This window comes from Aulostomus chinensis, chromosome 4 (genome assembly GCF_037954235.1).
Source record: "Aulostomus chinensis isolate RoL2024-O1b breed Wild chromosome 4, RoL_Achi_v1.0, whole genome shotgun sequence".
Lineage (NCBI taxonomy): Eukaryota > Metazoa > Chordata > Actinopteri > Syngnathiformes > Aulostomidae > Aulostomus > Aulostomus chinensis.
This window is the reverse complement of record NC_141323.1, coordinates 7301613-7323801: the sequence shown is the minus strand read 5'-3', so window position 1 is coordinate 7323801 and position 22189 is coordinate 7301613. Positions and strand designations below refer to the sequence as shown.

At 49.7% G+C, this 22189-nt stretch overlaps 1 protein-coding gene across 6 annotated transcripts in view; it reads right to left on the bottom strand.

Annotated features, from left to right (window-relative positions):
* Positions 1-22189, bottom strand: part of scube1 (signal peptide, CUB domain, EGF-like 1) — a 74317-nt gene that overhangs the window by 50635 nt on the left and 1493 nt on the right. For all 6 annotated transcript variants that reach the window (XM_086201371.1, XM_086201372.1, XM_086201373.1 and 3 more), the window contains exons 2-3: positions 19570-19692; positions 5632-5757 (exon numbers count right to left, since the gene is read on the bottom strand). In XM_086201371.1, the coding sequence (XP_086057497.1) occupies positions 5632-5757; positions 19570-19692 (249 nt within the window). The remainder of the gene's footprint in view (positions 1-5631; positions 5758-19569; positions 19693-22189) is intronic.

Below are 22189 nucleotides of genomic sequence, written 5' to 3'. Positions count from 1 at the left end.
TTCGGTACAAACCCCTGAATCAGAGCTGTGTAAATTCCAGCTCTCGACATCACTGCAGACACGCCATCAGAGATTCATACCGTGGACGTGGACATCAGGACTGTCCTCTCCCAGCGGTCCCCATCCCTACAGCCCCCTCTCCCCAAAACGCCTTCCCAGAGAAGTTCCGATGTGGGGAGCAGGGAGCTATTGGCTATCAAGTTGACACTTGAGAAGTGGCAGCAGTGGGTGGAGGGAGCAGAACATCCCTGGTCTGGACCGATCACAAGAACCTGGAGTACATCCAGACCACTAAATGCCTCATCTCCAGGCCAGCCAGATGGGCCTTCTTTTTCAAAAGATTCAGTTTCACTTTTTAAATGTCCACCCAACCCCCAAGAAATGTCATCCTCAAACTATCAAACATGTGATGCCCTCAGACCCTCCCTGTACGCCCCCTCCACCCCCACCAGCTCCAGTCCTCCACGCCTCGCCCTCAGCTGCCACTCTCCAAACACGCGGATCCACTAACATGGTTGTCTGCCAGAATGTTCTAAATGGTAATATACTGCCACTGCTCCATCACTGTTACCACCGATCATTGTGTCCTCACTGAACTGCTAGTTTTGTTTTTATTGCAGCTCCTTCACACTATTTCAGTCAGAACTAATATTTTAACAGATGCTATTAATATGACTAAGACATTTAATTTTTCGGCCAGAGGACAGTGGAGGGAAGAGCGAGAAACAAGACAGAACTGCAGCCATCTTCAAGTCCAGTTGATCTTTGCCAACATAAACACAGGCAATATGGTCGTGTTGCAAGTTTCACCAGAGCCCGTGTGGTTGGTTGGATTGTGCTTGTTAACATAAACAGAGATGTTGTCTAGACACAATGGGGAGGAGGGATGACGAGATGGGGAGAGGCTGGAGGGAGGTGGGGAGACTGGGTAGGAGGTTGAGGCAGGGAGGAAGTCAGGATCCCAGTGACGAACCGGACACCACCAGACGAGTCCCTTCAGCTAACAGACATCATCTGCGTGGACGAGATCCTTCATCTTTTCTCTCCGCTATCCCCTCTCTGAACGCACTCCTGGTGAGCTGTTCTCCAAAGGTGGGGGGGATGAGAAGTCCTTCTCTCACCATACTGTCAGGGAGCGTCAGGGGGTCACGACGGGCCACACGCCCGGGTATCAGAGCATGCCGTCCTTCCTGTGAGGGATATCTGAGACAATCCACATGCCAGGAATTGTTTACATGAAATTGGCCCTTTGCATTTCCCCAGACATCCTTTATGTGAAGTCACAAGGTGCAGGTACATACGACAGCTCAGGGATGAGAGGGGCGCAGGTCCTGGAACGGAGACAGAAGACATCTGAGAACAACATACAGAGGCCCTCTTGCCATGCTGGGGGCTCACAAGCCTCAGCTTCAAATCACATCCATGGTATAAAGGCTATGAGGATAAGTTACAATCATTTTAGGCTGCTCAGCGCAGCGCAGGCGAACGCCCGCATCACCACAGGTGTGTGTGTGTGTGTGTGTGTGTGTGTATAAAAAATGCGAGAGGTACCGGATCTGCCCAAATAAGTACCGGCAGGAACCTCTGATTGCACTGCATTGATTTTAGGAGGAAATCAGCCTTCCTAACATGTTCATATTCCATCTCTATCATGTACAGCGTGGCCCCCACTCGCTCCAGCCTTTGGTTCATCTCTCCAGCATGTCTCACACATCATCATTGCACATTGGAAAGGAAAAACTCCCAGAGTGCAGCGGTCAACCAGGCTATTAGCAGACATGCTCGTGCTGCATCTGCTGCTTCTCTCAACATCTCAGCCTCGTTCATGTTTGAGTATTTTGTGAAGCAGCTTATCGAAGCTGGACTGTGAACATGACGGTCGAGATTTCTGGTCTGTTTTTTCACAGTGGAATATTTGCTTCATTCAGCCAAGCCATCCTTGTGCAACAGCTCCCTGGCCGGACAGCGGAGTGTTTACTCAAGGTAACAGCTGCTTGCTGTGGAGTCAGCGGCTGGCAACCAGATCTACAGATTTCCCCAAGAGAGGTGGAGACGGACGCACAACAAAGGCTCACGGAGGAGAAGAAGAGATCAAAGCTGCATGTGTCCCCTCTCTACTCACAAGGAACGTGAGATCGTTGGCAAATGAGCCGGACGAAGCAGCGGCCCCAGCCTGGAGTCAGAGGGAGAGCCCTGAGACATCCCTGCCCTTCGGCAGCTGCCTGACTGTCTGGCAGGAAAACAGTGAGCGTTAACTACCTGGTCATGGTCCAATCAGGGAGCAGATTTGTTACCTGAACGATTTTATTTTGGACTTCAACCATTTTATTTGCCAAAGGAGTTTCCATACACCATTCTTGTCCCTATTTACCTCCAACCCAACGTCAGCATGCAGCGTCATTCACTCCACCACAGCCAGTCTCCAGACTCCACGCCCAATGGCATTCAGCCACGTCTGATGACCTCAACCACGTCACCGTGCCACTACAATGCCCACTTTCACTCACTACAGTAGAGAGGGATGGACGCTGGATCAGCTGTATGCTAACGGTAAAGCTGAGGACAGAACAAAGCTTTTTCATTCCTCTGAATGGGGGTTCTGTTTTAGCTGCAGAAAAGTTGAGCCACAGTGAATATTTCAGGAAACTCTAAAGTCATGTAGGAGCAGCCAATCACGGAGGACGTCCGCTGAACACCAGTAAACATCAGAGGACGAAGCATCAAGGCGCAGGGAGGAGAGGCGGCCTGCTGCCGTGACAGTTGCTGCCCTGAGTCCAAAGGCCGAAGTTGCACTGCTTCACACTGGAACCATCAGACTGTTTTTATCATGAAAAGAATTCCAAGATGAATCATTCAACACTCACAGCCCACGACTCTTCCTGTATCTGTGACTTTGTATGTTTTCTGAAGCCCAGAGGGCACTGCTAAGATTCCTCTGAGGTCATACGGAGCAACGTTGAAATATGATATGCAGCATGTGTGCGCTCGCTCACCCGTGTGTGAGTTTATACAAATCCAGAGAAGGAGGGCGCAGCAGAGGAAAAGTCTGACAAACATTCTAAATTGTCATGAGAGATTGAAAAGAATGCCGACTGCTTGATGATCTGTGGTATTTTGTTTTTATCAAAAAACCCACAAAGAAACTTCTTCCATCAGAACGCACCACAGAGCGCCGCCACAGAACATCGTTCCTACCTGTGACATCAATCAGACAGTCAGTCGATCACGCCACTGACCCCGGGACTGATTTATTTCCCATAACTCAACGGTGCAGGAATTCATGGCTTCACTGCTGACTGGACACAACAGTCAAGTGCACTCACTCATCAGCGCTGCAGCTCGGGTGCGTATAATTTCACTTTTACATTTATGTACACTTCTTAAAATCTATTTTCTGTTTTTCTCATGTTGGAAATATGTAAATACACATATGGCCGCCACCCCCAGGATCAATTAAGTATTTCAGATTCTCGTTTGTTTTGCTTTTTGAGCGCGGCTCATGTGATTGAGTCCAGCTGCGTCCACGTCAAAATAAAGTTACATTCAAAGGGAAGAAAGCAACCCAGCAGGGCCGCTCTGTAATCACAGCACAATTAGACAGTCTTACATCAATTAGTGCTGACTCATCGAGGATGGTGGAGCAACACCCTGCACATTCAGGCTCACTGAGCTCTGGCTGTTTCTGCAGCACTCACACACACACACACACACACACACACACACACACACACACACCACGTGAAGCTTCAGCCAAGACTCATTCAGCACCCAGCCTTCTCCCATTGCTGAACATCCCGCTCTCGTCCAGTTTCATGTTCTCGTTTATCTCTCTGACGAGTGTCGGCTCAATACTTACAAAAACTTCATTTGCTCTCGATCTGCTTCCAACTGCAGTGTTCAACGTCTGAAGCTCTGCTGAGCCTGAGAGGACCTGAAGCCTGCAAGCATCTCCTCATGATGGAGGAGTCACAGGTTTGACAGGACTCTGCCAGCTGTCACGGACAAGACAGGAAACAGTCAGAGTGGCGAGGACCCGCATCTGCACCTGTCCTGAAGCACGGCGTTCCAGCGGCTCGTCACACCAGGCGTGTGCAACTCATGAGGAGGTCATGTGAGCAGAGCCTCATTAACTTACAGTGAGGCAAGATGACAGTAAACACACAACATCAAAGAGACTGTGTCTATGCATCCACGGGTGACACGCAACGCAGCTCGTCCTTCAGTATGTCACGTGTGTCATACATGACACTCACCCTGATCCTCAGCTGCATGTGCTGCCAGCTGCTGCTGTTACTAAACGACTCATTCAGAGCGAGCGTCACGACGATGTCTACAATTCCGGCGAAGAGTGACTTCAACACATTTGCTTACAATCAGGCTTGTTTTGCTCTGGTTTGAGCTCCTGAACTTTTTTCCTGATCACTGGGTTCTTAACAGCAGGACGTCACGTGTGCACGGTCCAAAACATCAACGAAATGAGCTGAGCGAAGTAAATGTCACTGAAGACGTCAGATCAACCTTAGTCTGGTTTCAGTGTTTTGTGTGTTTGCCGCCCTCTCAGCTGAGTCTAATTACCCATCAGCCTCTGCTGTGTTTGTTTCACCTCCGTCAGATTGTCCCTGTTTCCCCATGTGTCCTTCCCAGCATTTGTCCCTCGTGTTGGACTCTGGTTTGACCCTGCCTGGATGTCTCAAGGATTTTGTGCTGTTTGTTTGGATCGTTATGGTTACCTCCACTGACTGCTTTCCCATGTATGACTTGCTGGTTTTTCAGTAAACACTTCTTTTGTTTGAACTGCTCCTCGCGTCCTGAGAATGTGTCTGAGTCTCAGTTCAGAACAATCTGGCCAAGACTGAATCAGTGGAGAAGAATGCTCTTAGGAAAGATGATCTTGAAGTCCATGGAGCTGGTGAGCGCAACGCCTTCGACGGATCACGAGCACAGCCAGTCTCCCAGGTCCCGCCTTTCGGAGCCCAGTGTTCGTTGCTGCGGCCAAGCCGCCCTCACACATGCCATCTCCGTCACGTCTCCCTCCACTCCACCACGCAAGCCTCCGTTCACCTTGCAGGGTAACAGCAAACTGGCCAAGAAGGCCGTCGGCCTCTGCAGCCTGGTGTCAGATAGCGAGTGAGATGAAAACTCATCGTCTGACACATTCCTACACGGTCTGTTGTAGGAAATAAAGGATTACTTTGTCTTACAACCTGCCTTCAAGTGTCAGTCCTGGTGGCTCCGGCTCAAGACGGCTACCTGGCTACTTGAGAGGAACGTGGAGAGAGCCCCAGATGTCAGCAGGCTGCTGGCAGCACGTCATGTCCAGCTGATTTTGTTAACAACTTATTTTAAAGATTATTGCTGCTGGATACCAATGAGGTGGGCGGGACTTATGGAAGAGCCATCAGTCACGAGAAATTTGATTTCTGACTGTCAAAACTACCTGAGTGTTGCTGTTAGTATTCAGCTCCCAGCAGCAGAACGTCACACCAGGCAGGAGAGACGTTCGTCTCGTCAACAACACAGCAAATGCATGTACGCGGGCGCGCACACACACACACACACACACACACACACACACAAACAAACACACACACAAACAAACAAACCCTCATACACACAAACAAACACACACACCCAGACAGTTGTGTCCGTCGTGGGCCAGCATGAATCCATCGTAGCAGGTGCATCTGTAGTTTCCTGGAATGTTGATGCATTCATGGACGCAGCCTCCATTGTAGTCATTCTCACACTCATCCATGTCTGAGAGAGAGAGAGAGAGCGAGAGGGAGGGAGAGAGAGAGAGAGGGAGGGAGAGAGAGAGAGAGAGAGCATCATCAACATTACTGGTCACACAACAAGTCTGGATTTGTTCTTTATCACTTTGCTTTCAGAGTTTTGTGGCAGCACTGCACTCAGGTTGGTCACAGAGACTTTCATTCCTGAATAAAACAACTCTAAGATTGTGAAGTTATGATTGATTTGGTCAAAACAATTAGAAATTCCAATCTGTCTCTCCAAAGGAAACTTTTACTTCACATTTAATGTGCACATTCGACATCTCTGAGAGAAGTCAGATGCAGCAGCTGCAGGTGTCAGGTCCTGGGAGGCGGGTCAGATGAGGGCAGGTCCCGGGACTCCCCCTCCCCCTGACAACCATGTAACGTATCATCATGTTCTCTGAACGTTCTGATCATTCATAAGTTGCAAAATTACATTTGACTATGTTAGATTATCAATGTTTACAAAATATATTGTATCAAAAGGCTGGCATCTACCAGAGGCAGCATGGTCAGCGAGTTAATTGGGAAAACAACTTGATTAACGGCCTGAGAGCTGGTGTCAATGGACCAGACCGGCCCAGAGCGAGAGGAGACTCCTGAGGGTCTGTGGGTACCAAGGCAGCCATGAGAAGGGAGAAAAGATGACACCTGGAGAATGTGCTTGTGTTACAGCTGACTGAACTGGAGGCCTGTCTGAAGGACAGCAAACATGGAGGACCATCATTTCCTTTATTAAACTCTGATCAACTGAAGTTCTTGAGCTGGGCCCAAACACCTGAGGACCACCTGATCTGATGAGACAGGTACCCTGGATGGCACCACCCTGGCCCCCAGCACCACCGTAGGAACCTAGGAGTTCTCTTAGACCAGGACCCTTCAACTCCCACATTCAACAAACCTCCAGGACGCCTTCTTCCATCTACGTAACATCGCTAAGATCAGACACATCCTGGCTCAAGAAGATGCAGAAAAACTAGTCCCTGCTTTTGTCACTTCCAGGCTGGATCACTGCACCTCCCTCCTACCAGGCTGGACTAATAAGTCCCTAAAGACTCTCCAGCTGGTCCAGAACGCTGCTGCCCCCCTGACTAGAACTGGTAGCAGAGACCAGGTCTCTCCTGGACTGCTTCTCTGCATGGCTCCCTGTCAGATTCAGAATTTAAAATTCTTCTTCTACCATCAAAGTCCTCAACAACCAGGCTCCTTCATCCCTGACAGAGCTCCTAGTCCCCTATGATCCAGCTAGAACCCTTCACTCCCAGGATGCAGGGTTCCTGCTGGTTCCTAGAGTTCTAACAGTAGAATGGAGCCAGAGCCTTCAGCTGTCAGGCTCCCCTCCTGTGGAACCGTCTCCCAGTTTCAGTCCAGGACCCAGACCCCCTCTCTAGGTTTAAGAGCAGACTTAAGACCTCCTTGTTGATCAGGCCTATAGTCAGGACTGCTTAGGCTGGCCCTGAGATCTGCTGCTATAGGCTCAGACTGCTGGGATCTCCCATGATGCACTGGGCTTCTCTCTCCTCCTCCTGTCCTCAGACGTGTTACTAACTCCTCTTCTTCTCCCCTCATCCCAGATCCTGGTGCTGCTGGAGGAGGCTCCAGACCTGAAGAGGCTCCAGCTGCCACCCGTAGCTCCACCTGCTCACGTCCCCGTCTGTCCATCAGTCTCCTCCTTTCTCTCTCTCTTTATCTCTGTCCCTCTCTCTCCTTCTGTCTCTCTGTCTTCCTCCATTCTCTGTCTTTGTCTCTGTCCATCAGTCTCTCCTCCTTTCTCTCTCTCTTTATCTCTGTCCCTCTCTTTCCTTCTGTCTCTCTGTCTTCCTCCATTCTCTGTCTTTGCCTCTGTCCATCAGTCTCTCCTCCTTTCTCTCTCTCTTTATCTCTGTCCCTCTCTTTCCTTCTGTCTCTCTGTCTCCCTCCATTCTCTGTCTTTGTCTCTGTCCATCAGTCTCTCCTCCTTTCTCTCCCTCTTCATCTCTGTCCCTCTCTCTCCTTCTGTCTCTCTGTCCTCCTCCATTCTCTGTCTTTGTCTCTGTCCATCAGTCTCTCCTCCTTTCTCTCTCTCTTTATCTCTGTCCCTCTCTCTCCTTCTGTCTCTCTGTCCTCCTCCATTCTCTCTCTTTGTCTCTGTCCTGCTCTCCTTCTCTCTCTCCGTCCCCACTGATCCTGGATCTGCTCCACCTTCCTGCTGGTAAAGGAAGGTTCTGGTGGCTGCTGTTGCAGGATGTGCTGCTGATGGAGAATTGTTGGGTGGAGGTTCATTGAAGGAGGGAGGTGCTGGACCTGCTCTACTTGGACAGAGTCAGGACAGAACTTTGGTTGGGGTTTGGCGCCACACAAATAAGACTGACTTGACCTGCTGCTGCTGTCCAGCACCATAAACTCTCTGCTCCTGGTTCTGCCTCAGTGACCCTCATTGAAGTTGACTTTTCTGCATCCCTCAGACCTACAAAAGAGTTTTACCACTAAGATAACAGCTGGAATAAATCGGAACGAAGCCTGGAAGAAGTAGGACCTGACATGGCCAGTTAGGCTTAAAGGTGGAACATTGCAGAGGCTACATGTACCGTATTTACTGAGATATGAACTCTGAATCTCCCGCTTACCAGACAGCTGCTGGACCGTCTGAGCTAAACAGTGCAGAATTGCTGCTAGCTCAGGGTCCAGCTCACTTTGTATTCAAAAGTTTCATCTTTAAACAGCTGCTGTAGCACCGTCATCAGCACTGTTTGCCAGTGGAGGAAGTTTAGCTCAGGACTGGACCTCCACACAAGTTTGGTTGAAGAAGAAAAAAAAAAAAAGGAAAATCTGGCTGGGGTTCAGGGTGGCGGCCACACGCTGAGAGAAGCCAGCTGGTCACTGAAGTCTCACCGGCTCAGGCCACAGAGCCGAGTGGGAAAGCACCTGCTGGGTGCCCCCCAACAAGGTGCCCAACCCAAACTGCCCCTCAGGAGCTGTTAAAGGCCAGCAGCCTGCAAAGCTTTCAGGTGTGAATGTGTGACTGTGAATGTAATCAGGGTGTTCTCTCGCCCTCACAAAGCCTCTGGATGAAAAAAAGAGGAATGTCACCTTTCAGTGACAACATCTTAAAATCATCCGTCCCACCTCCACCAACCTCCCACCTCCAGGTCTGAAGAAGCAGTGGCCATGCAGGGCCGGTTAAACTAATAGTCCTCCTCCTCTGAACAGCAGAGGACCCCGGAGGGAATGAGGAGCCCAGCCCTCGTCTTTCTCCTCTGCACAGATGACAAGTGCAGGTTCCTTCTGGACCCAGACTCTCTCCCTCCCTCTGTCACATCTTGTCCATCCATCCTGCATGTTTGTCCTCCAGATGATACAAACACACAGATGTTGAGCAGAAAGTTTGTGGCACTTCAAATCTCTCGCATATCAGATGAGGGTTGTTTCTGAGGCCGCCGTTGAGCTTCGGCACAAATCTGCATTTGTTTAGAGTTTGTCAGATTTGATTGATGGGGAGATGTTGATGGCTGCAAAAAGGCATGTGACCCTGCCACAGCAGCAGCAAGTGACCAGCACCACATCCTGCATGTGGAAGAACCCAGAACACCCACCCACACACACACCCACACACACACACACACACACACACACACACACACACACACACACCGCACTATTCTCAAAGACCACTAAGCACTTCCTTTCAGATGATTCGCACTGTGAGGAGTTTGGATCCCTTTGAAGAGCCCAGAGCAGGGGTCCACAAACACGCAGAGAGGTTTAAGTTGGTCTCAAACCATCATGACAGAAGACAAACCAGGACCACATTCTGGGCCATGAAGCAGCACCAGCATGTTTCAGAAGCTAATCATGAAGATTTGAATCCAGTTGGTCAGATCTGTCAGTAGAAGATTCTCTCTGAGCTTCAAGGACAACCGCTGAAGGTTTAGCACCAATGAGAATAATAAAATAATACTAATACTCAAACTGCTACTGCTACTACTACTACTACTACTAATAATAATAATTCCACTGTATGAAATCCAGCTTGCAACTACAGCCAGAGGCACACACCTGAGAGCCTGACTTGGTGTGCCAGCTCCTGCAGCCTCCACTGACTCATCCTGGAAGGCATTTGCAACCAATCAGAGAATGTTTAGGACACATCGCTGTCCTGTCAGCTCTCACGCTTCAGCACCACCAGGTGATGCATCCTTTGTGCTCTGTCCTTCATCTGTTTGAGGTGTGTGAGAAAAACGGACGGATGGAGGTCCCATCAAGACCACAACTGTGATATTGTGATACTGCCAAACTGCCAGAGTGCTGCTGATGGCGCAGATCTGTGTGTGCTCTCCTGACTGCTGTTCGTTATGTTCAGGCAGCTCACTGGACTTCCTGGGGGCCATATTTGTATACTGTTGTGTGTTGCATCATCTGATGGTTGTCGCCTGGGGCGCATCAGCGCTGCTCTACACCACGTGTGTCCGAGTGTGGCGTGTTGGTGTTTGTGAGTTGTTGCTAGTACGGTACATTGCACAAAGGACGGGCGACATCATCGTTGTTCAGCTTGAAACACAGACACACAAAATGGTAAGCTGCGCTCCTCCCCCATGGAATGAGGGGAAGTTAAAGGGAAAGTGTGAAAATTGTGGGACAAGATGCGTGAGACCAAGGGATTGTGCATGTATGAACACGGAGGGAGGCAGGACACGTGTGCTGCAGAGAGCACGCCAGTTCCATGGAGATCTCCCACAAGGGAAGCAGTGATCTGAGCATCTGCTTGGTTTGTAGAGAGGCAGCATTGCGTGCGGGTGCGGGTGTGTTTGGTCTATTAACTTTGTTAAAAGCATCTACTCTTGTTTGCATTTTTCTTAGTGCTGTCAGGCAAACAAGAGTAACTCAAGTGAAGCTCTCTGGGTTCCAGTGATCAGCTTGTCACTTGAGATCTGCCCTGGGTATCTCAAGGCTCTGGATGTTGTGGGGCTGTCTTGGCTGACACGTCTCTGCAACATTGCGTGGACATCGGGGGCGGTGCCTTTGGAGTGGCAGACCGGGATGGTGGTCCCCATCTTTAACAAAGGGGACCAGAGGGTGTGTTCCAACTATGGGGGATCACACTCCTCAGCCTCCCTGGTAAGGTCTACTCCAGGGTACTGGAGAGGAGGGTCAGGGCGATAGTCAAACCTCAGATCGAGGAAGAGCAGTGTGGTTTTCGTCCCGGCCGTGGAGCCCTGGATCAGCTCTTCACCCTCGCTAGGGTGCTTGAGGGGGCATGGGAGTTTGCCCAACCAGTCCGCATGTGCTTTGTGGCTCTGGAGAAGGCTTGTGACTGTGTTCCCAGGAGCACCCTGTGGGGGGTACTCCAGGAGTATGGGGTGGATGACCCCTTACTAAGGGCTGTTCAGTCTCTCCACCAGAGGAGTGAGAGTCTGGTCCGCCTTGCCGGTAGTAAGTCAGACTTGTTCCCGGTGAGGGTTGGACTCCCCCAAGGCTGCCCTTTGTCACCGGTTCTGCTCATAACTTTTATGGACAGAATTTCTAGGCTCAGCCGGGTGGTGGAGGGGTCGAGTTTGGTGACGGGAGGGTGTCGTCTCTGCTCTTTGTGGATGATGTGGTCCTCTTAGCTCCATCAGGCCACGACCTCCAGCTCTTGCTGGGACAGTTAGCAGCTGAATGTGAAGCGGCTGGGATGAGAATCAGCCCCTCCAAGTCCGAGGCCCTGGTCCTCATATATACTGTGATGTTAAAATAGTATTTCTAATTCCAATCAAATACTGTTATGCGACACCGGGTATATTTCATCAAATTTTGTCACCCAGAAGTTCTTCAAACACCTATGAAGTAAAGCTAGAAGCACACACAGGTCCGAGGTAACATGTCCACTCAGATTGATATTAACTTGTCGTATCAAATCACAACAATTATGAACTTCAACAAGTGGGTATGTTACTTCATTTATATATTACTAAAGTACTCTATTGAGGAAGCACAACATACATATAAAGAGATACTAAAAAAAACCTGGGAAATCTACTCAGACCACTTATAAATGATCCAGAGATGTTTTCCTGACGCAGAGTCTAGAGTCCAGGTCCCATCCTGCTTCTACTAAAGGAGGCTTTGCTGAGGAGGTAAACGCCCCAAACCTGAACCACTGGCAGTTATTCACTTCTGACAAAAATGAGGTTGAGCAAGCGTGGCAGACAGAAATGGAGCCAGAGCTGAATCTTGGAGCAGCCCACGTGCTGAAGTTTTCCAGCAGAGGGGAGCCAGAGACACCCATCCACTGAGCAGCCTCTCAACCCAGATGGCGGTCCACAATATCAATGATGCACCAAGACTGACACATGTCAACATGGATCAATATGTCAATAAGTTCTGATTCCAATCAGTGCGATCAGCCAAAACCAGACTGACACTTATCAACAAGGTCTGATACACCTGTGAGCTGCCTAGCAACAACTTTTATAAGATTGTGGCTCCAAAAGGCAACTTGAAAATGGAACTGTAGTTTTATATGAAGGGTTGAAGTCGGCATGAGTAACAGCCTGTTTGAATTGAGCTGAGAAACGAGCAGAGAGCAAGAGGGTGGTTGAGACCACAACGGGACCAGTTCAGCCAGCAACAGTTCCAGAGACGCGAGTGCTGGGGAAGCTGGACTGTGAGAGGAAAGAAAGAGAAATGTAAGATGAAAGTATGCAAATGTTGTTGTTTGAGGCCCAGTCACTCATTCCTCTGGTGTGGAGAAATGCCTCTGCAACAGACGGATCTGTTTCCCTTTAGCGCGGCAAAGACAGAGTGTGGACATGAAAGGAGACTGAATGATTGAGGGATGACAGGATAACCCTTTGAGAGAGATGCCGAGCGCCGCTGGATCAGCTCTCCCTGCAAAACCAGTGTAACGTTTACAGTAAAGTCTTGGGGCTGGCACCGGTCGGTGCTCTCGCTCCGTCTCAAGGCCTTAATTTCACGACTTGCACGAAAAACTAGAATGTGTTCTGTTCTGGTCTATTTCTCAGAGCTGGTCCTCACTTCCAGCCCTCCTAAAGTTCTGCTTCTTCATTTTCTGTGCCTTTTTCATGAATGGAGCTCCTCCACAGCTGTGAAGGACAGCTGACCTTACATGGTATTTTGTGGGCGTTGATTATGCTAATCTGCCCAGGAAGGCTCAGGAACACACGGCTGTTGAGAACAGGTTGGATTCATCACGTTAATGAAGGTCATGTCAGAGAGTGAAGATCCACCTCACGCAAAAATGACAGGAAATTTAAGATGAAGTTACAAAAACGCTCACGCATGAAGACCAACGGGTCAAAAGGAGAAACATTCCAGACCTCCCTGACGTGGTCTACAGGAATAAGAGCTGATGAGGTAGCATCCCTGTCCACACAGAGGCCAGAAAGAAGGAAGTAAGAGGAGGAAGGACAGCTTGGCTCTGGGGACGGATCCTGCTGCTGCCAGCACAAAACTTCAAAATTCAAATTGCTGTTCTAAAGCATCCAGAGGAGTGAACTCATACCTTGAAGGAAAAACTACCCGAGTAAACCCTGCTGATCCGTCAGCCCCGGGAAGAGTTGAGGAAACTGGCAGTCTGATGACAGGGCTGACTCCAGACCAGCCAGAACCGATGGCACATGTTGATGATGACATCCATCTGAAGCAGGAAGTCACAGGAACTAATATGACTGCCTGGTTGGGTCCACTAAAGTTTGAGTCTCTTCCACTGACAAATACTCTCCGTCTGCTTCAATCATTTATTCGCTGTCGGAGGAGAGGACGAGGAAGACTCTGCTCAGCGTGTGCCCCCCGTCAGGGCTACCAAAGAGAGAAAAATTTGCTTGCTGAACATTTATGACCACAAAATTGCTTCTACTGAAAATATTTTACTAGCCCTCCCTTAAATCTGAGGATGAGAAGGCATGTTCTTTGTTTCTCCAGAAACACAGAACAGGGTGGAGATGCAGCAGTTGGACTGAACCTCAGGAAACTGCAGCATGAAGCTTCTTATGTTTCCTGCAGGACAAACGTTGGGTTTGATCTGCAGCGACACACAGGATGCTGACCAGTGCTTGCTGACCTCATCACATTTGTTGGAAACAAATAAAAACTGCCTCTGACCCACTTTTTAGTAACACGTCACAATAGAGCTTCAACTGGCTCAAAGATTTTCATTTTGTCTTCTTGTCTTAATGAGCTAAGGGTTTTCTTTTCTTCAGACAAAGTAGTAGAATGATGTGAACACGCCTTTGATGGGTCTCAGCTGTCAACCGGCAGCCGCCCTTGATAATATTACATGAAAGTATAGATATTCTATTTAAGTGACAGAAGAGTTTGATCCTCCGAGCATGAAAAAAAGGAGTCTGCTGTCATCATCTGCTAACACCTGAACAGAACAGCTGATGTGTAGTGCATCAGCCAACGGGGATCCTAATCAAATCAAAGCTGTCGTTCACCTGAGTGTTGATCTGGCCACCTGCAGCGCTGCAGCGATGTGGAACCATCCCGGAGAAGAGCAACCCTTGGAGAGAGGGTGAAGAGCATCGGGGGTTGTGTTGCTGATGCTCTTGTGCTCTTAGTACACAATGAGGACACACTCCTGAGCACCATCGCCCCTCAGGTTTCCTGTCCTGACTTCATCTCTCTGCTTCTGAGTTAGAGAGTTTTGAATGAACGAACAAGTGCACACTAGCCTGCTGCTGCAGTGAGATTTTTCTCTGGATGAGAGACGACTCTGTCACAAACACCCCTCACAGGCTGGACTGCTCTTCCGTCAGTATCAGCTTGCATGATGGCAGCATTTCTATCCGGGATATCACATGTCAGAGGCCTTTAGAGAAGCAGACTGACTTGAGGAAATGATTCCTGGAGGACACAGTCCTCCTGGGAGACCTCGCCAGATATGAGGGGAAAAGCAGGACTCCTGTTGGCAGTGCTCATGCTGCACTCGCTGTGACTGAGATGTGATCCTGCTGAGTCCCGAAGACCCCGCAAACAGCGAGTAGCCCTGGCAGAACAATGTGGCCCGAGAGCAGCTAATTCGTAGTGCAGTAGTGTAGCGCAGGCTGAGAGAACAGGTTGTCTCCCTTGGTCACCATGTTTCCCAGACGCCAAAAAGCACAACAATGAGCCGAGTTCTCACTTCTCAGGGTTGTGGAGCCACACACACCACCAAGCTCTGACACTGACAGGCTGAGAACACGAAAACCATCAAATCACAGTTCCTCATGCTCTTGTTGGTTGCATTTGTCCGTCTATACTGACAACAATTGCTGCATTCACAGGTCATTAATATTTCAAGCACAGACCTTTTGTAGGTTGTGGCCTCCAACAATGTGAAGAGTCAAACTACTTCACACTGTTGTTTCTGTGGCAGTGCAGCAGCTCAGAGCTCAACGTCCATCAAACCCTGAGGGTAGGATTTGATTCTATTTGTCAGATAAACTTCAGATGACTGGATTTAACACCGTTGCTGCCAGTGACCATGCTAGCCACACTATTCATCTGTAGAACCGACGGAGGAAAGACGAGGCAGGAGAGGAGCGACGGAGGGGTGGAGGGAGAAGAGAAGAGCGAAAAAGAAGGAAAGAAGGAGAGAACAAGTGGAGTTCTTCTTATTTGAAATCATCAGGACCGTTATTGTGAATTGCATTCAGTGGTTCTCAAACTGTGGTACGCTCCCTCAAGTGGCACGAGGAGGAATCCCAGAATATATATATATATGTGTGTGTGTGTGTGTGTGTGTGTTTCGGGGTGCTGCCATATCTACATGGCGAGCCTGGTCATGCTGCCTGAGACGGCGAGGAGGGTCTGATCTCGCTGTGCGTCTGCAGCTCCACACATGCAGCTGGTTCATGGCGAGCCGATCAGTCACGGAGTGAGACGATTCTGTCTGTTCATGTTATATCACTGATGCTCCTGGTGCTGACAGTGAGGGACCAGAGCCTCAGCAGCCTTCAGGTGCTTCCAGCAACCTCATGGCAAAGTGGCCTGTAATGCCTGTTGATGGAAAACACAGCCGGCAAATTCAATCAGAGGGTCAAGAGTCAAGTCCCGTCCACCATATGTCTTCATTTGGCGTCCCTGTTACAAGCTCATCTCCTGGCCAGCAGCGGTTGCAGATGGACCTCACGGGGGTGGAACACCTGCTCTTTTGTCTCCTGAAGACAAAGTGACCTGATGGGTGAGTTTTAACGAAATGAATGCCTGTTCAGCATAAATGCGCCTGCTGCACAGGCTCGGATTGAATTAAAATAGCAGGTGGAGAGATTAGCACTCCCTCATGGGAGCGGCTCCCTCCTGCCTCCCTTCCTGGGCAAACATGCATGGAGACACAAGCAGATGCGCATGCATGCAGTCAGCCTGTGGCTGATACGAAGCAGAACTACCACACACAACGAGGTGTAGTTTGCTAGTCACGTGGGGACAGAGGGTTGTGCTCAACGGGCCCCAGAACTTCCCACCACACCAAGGAACCTCATCTGACAGGCTAACGGACCTCGTCAAGGATTCAAGGATCTTTCGTTGTCATATCATTTCGCATTTGCATGTTAGTGGTTCAAAATTAGGACTCAGGTCCCGGGTTGGCTAAGGGATAGAATAATAAGACAGAGTCAGGTAACACAAAGGTATTGACATATATCTATAGAAATAAGGTACCAAATCAAATATTCAGTACCGCCGTCTGACTTCAGGCTATAAAAGTCTAACCCTAATTTTAATGTCCATCCATCCATCCCTCCGTCATCCATCCATTTTCTATACTGCTCATCTGTTCAGGGTTGGGGGGTGGAGCCTATCCCAGCTGACATTGGGTTCACCCTGGACGGGTCACCAGTCGCAGGGCCATCAGGAGCAATTAGGGGTTCAGTATCTTGCTCAAGGACACTTGGACATGGTCACCGGGGGAAGTGGGGATCAAACCAGAGACCCTTTGGTTGCTAGACAGCCACACTACCACACCACACCGCCCTCTTAATGTTAATGTTTCACTGTTAATCAGAAATTTGAGCCCTTGAGTGTTTGACACAGACTCAGTTAGTCTGGTTTCCCTCCTTCTACCTGTCCTCACCTGAGTCTGGCGGTCCTCCTGGTCCCTGTGAGGCTCGTTGGGTTCGTCTCTTCGTTTGATGTTTTCTGAGTCACGGTCAGGTCCTCCTGCTACAACTGGGTTTTTGCAGTTTACCATATTTACTTGCTAGTTCTTTGCCTGTTTTGTACGGTGAAACTATCTTGTCATGGTCTTGATTCCTACCTGCCGTCTTCAGAACCAGCCTAGTGGGTCGGTCCTGGCGGGCTAAGCTCACCTCCATCAGGTGAAGATGAGGAGACCTAATGAAGGTCAGGATCAGGCACTGCCAGCAGTCTGGGAACAGCACGTTGTTGTACCAGCCCCGATGTTCCCATCTCATTAGCAAATGCAGGCGTCTACTCTCCGCCTCCCACGCCACCTCCACTCACCCTGAATGGGAGATGGCATCATCAAGCTCCACCAGCACCAGAGGGCAGTTGTGCGTCTGGCATCAGCAGCTCTGCTTCCCCCAACAATGAAGTTGGAGAATTAAGCAGCGTCGTCTGGATAATCAGATGCAGCACCTGGATCGCTTTCCAGGCTGTTTGTGAGAATACACGACCTCTGACCTCATAAAGAGGTGCTGTAATTGGTCAACGTCTGAACCAAGCTGCGTTTTCACTATCAAACTATTAGGAGTTCATAAGCTCTTATTTCCATGTATTTAAACTGACACCACGTTAATCTAGTCAGTTGTTGCAGTCTCAAATATGGAAACATGACTATGAGCATTCAGGCCCATCTGTTGGATTCCTGCTGGTGCTGGGACCGGCCTGGAAAGCTTGGTCCTGGCTCGGTCCACCTGCCACCACAGCTCCATTGTGCAGGTGAATATTTCATAAAGCTGAACTAGAACAAGTGGCAGCATTAAGCTGAGCGTCCACAAGGAACCATGTCAGTTAGGGTGTGAAACCCATGTCATCTCTACACATGAAGCATCACTTGACACAATGTCCCACAGCAGTATTGGGCGCGGGGGAGGGGGGGGTTCATTTCATCAAGGTTCATAAATTGTGCAACAGAGGCAGCCCGATAACCCCCAGTGTGAGTGTGTCCATAAGCCCAGACTCAGCACTTCTGGGAGCTGGGCAGACTCCAGCTGTGGTGTGCTTTGAGGCAGAAGTGAGTGGAAGTGTAAAGAAACAGCCAGGTGCTGCCCCGTCTCACCCCAGCACCCCGGGCCGGTCCACTTCCTCCATTAATTAGGAGAGTGTGTATTTGGAGGGTTGTGAAGCAGCTATGTGAGCCCTTACATCAGTGGAGATCTTGTTCTAGTGCCAGGACCTGTTCAGAGCAGCTATTCTGGCCCAGTGGCTGAAAAACAGGTGGATTTACGCTCCTCTCGCCACTATTGTGGATCATCCTGCTCAGTGCAGGAAGAAAATGGAGGTGGGCTATGATTGGTCCGTTCCCTCGTTGGATTGGGGCAGATGCGCGTGTGGCCGTGTCTGTTCAGTGTTGGCGAAGGACTCTCAGCAGCGAGTTCATCACAATCCAGTGGCTCCTCAACGGCCACGTCAGTGAGAGTCTGTATTCGATGTGAAATATGTGAGGTTACAGAAGCGGTGCTGCAGGACGGCCAAGAAAAGGGCCTCGTGTTACACACCTGTCAGCTATCAGCCCAGGGGGCGGACTTGTGTTCTGATAAGAAAACCACTTGATTTTTGCTGGTCAGTCGATGATGACTTCAGCAGAGGAACACGCTACTCTTTCCTCCATGCTGTCAAGATGATAACTCACCTGTTTAGATCTGCTGGTTAAATGTTCCGCGGCGCTGTGATGCTACTGCACTCATGGGACCATTACAACCACTGAACACAGCCAAAGGAAACAAGCAACACTAACACTCCACGGGACAACAGCTGTAAGGCCCAAACACGCGGACGCCGCCAGAGAGCGCGCACATCACCAGCACGATGTTGCGGTGATCAGATGAGACGTTCACAGTCATCGTCTCTGTAGTTGTCATCTTTGCATCTTTGCCAGGCAAACCGCATCGATGACCCAACTGGGCACCAGGCGGAGCTCCGCCCCCTGTGACCAAAGGTAAAGATCCTCCCACGGCCTTTTATATTTGTGATGAATCAGGTAAAAGCGCATTGAGAGCTGTAGCGTCGCCCTCGGTACCATGACAGAACCAGCGTGTAGGACCATGTGATTGTAGCGTATGTGTAAGGACCACCTGTACCGACTTCTGAGCCAGAAACACAAATGTGTGCTGAATTCACTGCTTTGACTGTCTGATGTCATTGGGAATGATGTCATCATGAATAATGCAGGTGACGTCAGTGACTGGTCCAACAACAACCTCAGGGACCAATAAGGTGCAACTGGATCTCGATGGGTTTATTTGGACGTACTGTCAGGTCTTGCGTCCAGGTCGCCGGTTACCGGTACAAGCTTGCTATTGGTTGATTATTCCCGACAAAGCTCCGCCCCTCGCTATGCTGAACAGCAACCAAGTCCAAACTAGCGAGCTAGTAGAAACTTACACTCGTGCCCTGATGAGGATTTGGATTGGGAAGTAAAGCGGGCTTGTTGGGTCATTTCAGTGATGCTGGGAACATACACAACAAGAATGAACGCAAGTATGAACAGAGCCAGGTTCTACTGTCGCTGCTCTCCAGGCTCACCCCTGCACACAGCAGCGGTACTGCTTGGGGACATTCGTGATTCCTAACGGTACTTTTACTGGGATTTGAAGGGTTAAGTGTGAGTTTGGTGTGGTGCGGGAGTAAAGGGGACTGAGAGGATGGGGGGACTCACCCTCACAGTGCTTGCCGTCGCCCTTGTAGCCCGGTTTGCAGATGCAGTTGTAAGACTTGGCCGTGTTCTGGCAGAGTGCGTCGATGTGGCAGTCATCAGAACCCTCGGCACACTCATCTGTATCTACACAAACACAGAAGATCAATGTCAACATCAACAGACCCGCTGAAGAGTCAGGTAACAAGGCTGGATCAGAACCGACCGGCATCAGTCAGTCACTGCTCGGTAATGGATGCCGGGCCGGTCCACTTCCTGTAGGGGTCCCCATATTGTTTGTTTTAGCTTCTACTACCAATGGTTGACCTGAGCCAACTCACAAAACCAAACCGTCCTTTCAAAAGAGCAAAAAGAAAACTGACACAAAAATAAACCTGATGGGAAAAAGACAGCAGGAAATGAGGTCAGGACTCTAGAACCTGGACAGCACTGAGATCCAGTCCAGCTGAAAAAGCATCTTAGTGGACGAACATGTGGACAAGAAGGGAGAAAACTGAAATGAATCGGAAAGGAAAGTCAGGAACTTGCTTGAAAACAACGTGGAACTGAGCTACAAAGATGGAGTACGCTCCCAGAACTGGTGGGGACCCAGAGGAAGGCAGCCGGACCAGAACATGTCCCACTTTTTTGCTTCAAAGACAGACGAGCCATTCTGTCCACTCAGGGATGCTTGACAGGACTAACATTGACTAAAATGAGGAGTTTTCTGAGGCTGTACGGAGGAGGAGGGGGAGGGGGGGGTCCTGCCTGTGACTCAGCAAGCTGCAGGTGGGTCAGCAGCAGCCCGGAGGGGCTCAGGTGCGGAGGGTCGGAGTGTAGCAGACGCGAATGCCTGCAGTCTGAGACGCTGACGATGTGAGAACAGGGGCATGTGACACCGTCACTTTGAACAAGACTAACAACTCCAGGTCAGTGAGGGAACCCAGTTTCTCACTCTGACTAAGAGAAATGCTCCCACCACTGTGGTGCGTGGCATCAACGGGATTCCTGAAGCTGATCCTGGTTCAGCGTCCTGCATGCGCAGGTGTCAAATGGACCGTTGAAGCCTCCGCGACTCAAAGTACCAGACTGCGACTCTAGAGTAATAGGAGCCATCTTGAGTCCAGCAGTTAAACGTGCAAGGAACGATAGTATATTTGTGTAATCTGGTACTACATAAATGAGGGAGAAGAGTGAGGAGGCTCGAGTTACTTGTTGAGTATTTTTGTATGGATGATATTCCAACCACAACTAGTGAGCAACTGAGGGTTTCATCAAAAATCAAATGAACCAATGAACTAGTTTAAATAAACCAATCAGGGCAAAAGTAGCTGAGATGCGGTGCAAAGATACCCATCATGCATCAGGGTAATCAAAGCTAGATTTAGGTCTGACTAAGACACTGTTTAGACTTGTGATAACTTGTGTTTAAGCTGGACTGAGTCTAAGGAGAAGGTGGTTCCAGTCCAACAGACCCCAGGCTGACGGGAAATACTGGATCTGGTCGGGTAAAGTTAGGAGTTCCGTAAAAACTCAGACTTAAAGCTGCTCAATCTGCCTAAAGTCGTCCTGAACATTAACAGGGAGATAAGACTGGAGGTCCAGGGTAAAACCTGATCCGTTCTGGTTTATCACGTGACTTTGTAGCTTTCTGCTGTTTCCTGGGCAACAGGGAACATGGAAGAGAGTTGGACCGCCACTGTGACGCTTTTTCCTGTTCCTGCCCTGAGGGAGTCTGAGGCTGCGTCTAAAATTGCCAAGTACCAACCTACGTCCTCCTGCTACGTCCTAACCCTACGTCCTCCTCCTACAACGTAAACACGGCGGCACCATTCAGACACCCTAGAAGATTGGTGGTGAAGCACGACCTCTGCTGGCAGAGCACCGATACTGCAAATAGGTAGACAGCACCAACGAAAGCCCCACCTGCTGGCCTGACTGCCGTACTGCATTCCACTCTGAACGCACCTTTCACTCATTTTCTATTATTAAACACATTAATGCACCTGTAAAGGTGTGTTCACACACGTCGCGTTTGGTGTGAACACACCTTTAGTCATCAACAACTATAAATGTTGGTGTTCATCAGAATGGGAGACTGTTGGTGGCGCAAACTTGGCTTGCGCAGCCACAAGTTTTTAGGGGACGAAGAAGAAGTCCGCGGTGCATTGTGGGCCATAGGTTGCTCCGTAGGATGCACCTGAACCGACCTACAATGTGGGAGTGTTTAGGCTGGAATTTAGGTTGCGAAGTAGGTCCCTACTCACGCCAGTTGTGGTTTCGGACAGCCAACGACCTGCTCTGAGACCTAAGATCCGACCTGCTTGGCAATTCGGACGCAGCCTGAGACCAGCTTTGCAGTCACACTGGGTTCTGTCACTGCTGGAGTCCAGATCCTTGGTTAGAGATGCGTCACATAGTGACAGCACAGAACCACCACAGCACAGGATCTGGTCTGAATGCAGCCTTAGCTACCCTGGCAGCTGCCTCCATCAGTGTGCTCTTAGGTACTTTAGTTAAAAGCAAGGCTACAAGAAGCAAACCCACTTGTTGTACATGTATGTACTGCACGCAGTACACGTACTGCACATAGGACACATACTGGAGTCCCTGTATGTTCTTGGGGATTATTCTTTACCTGAGG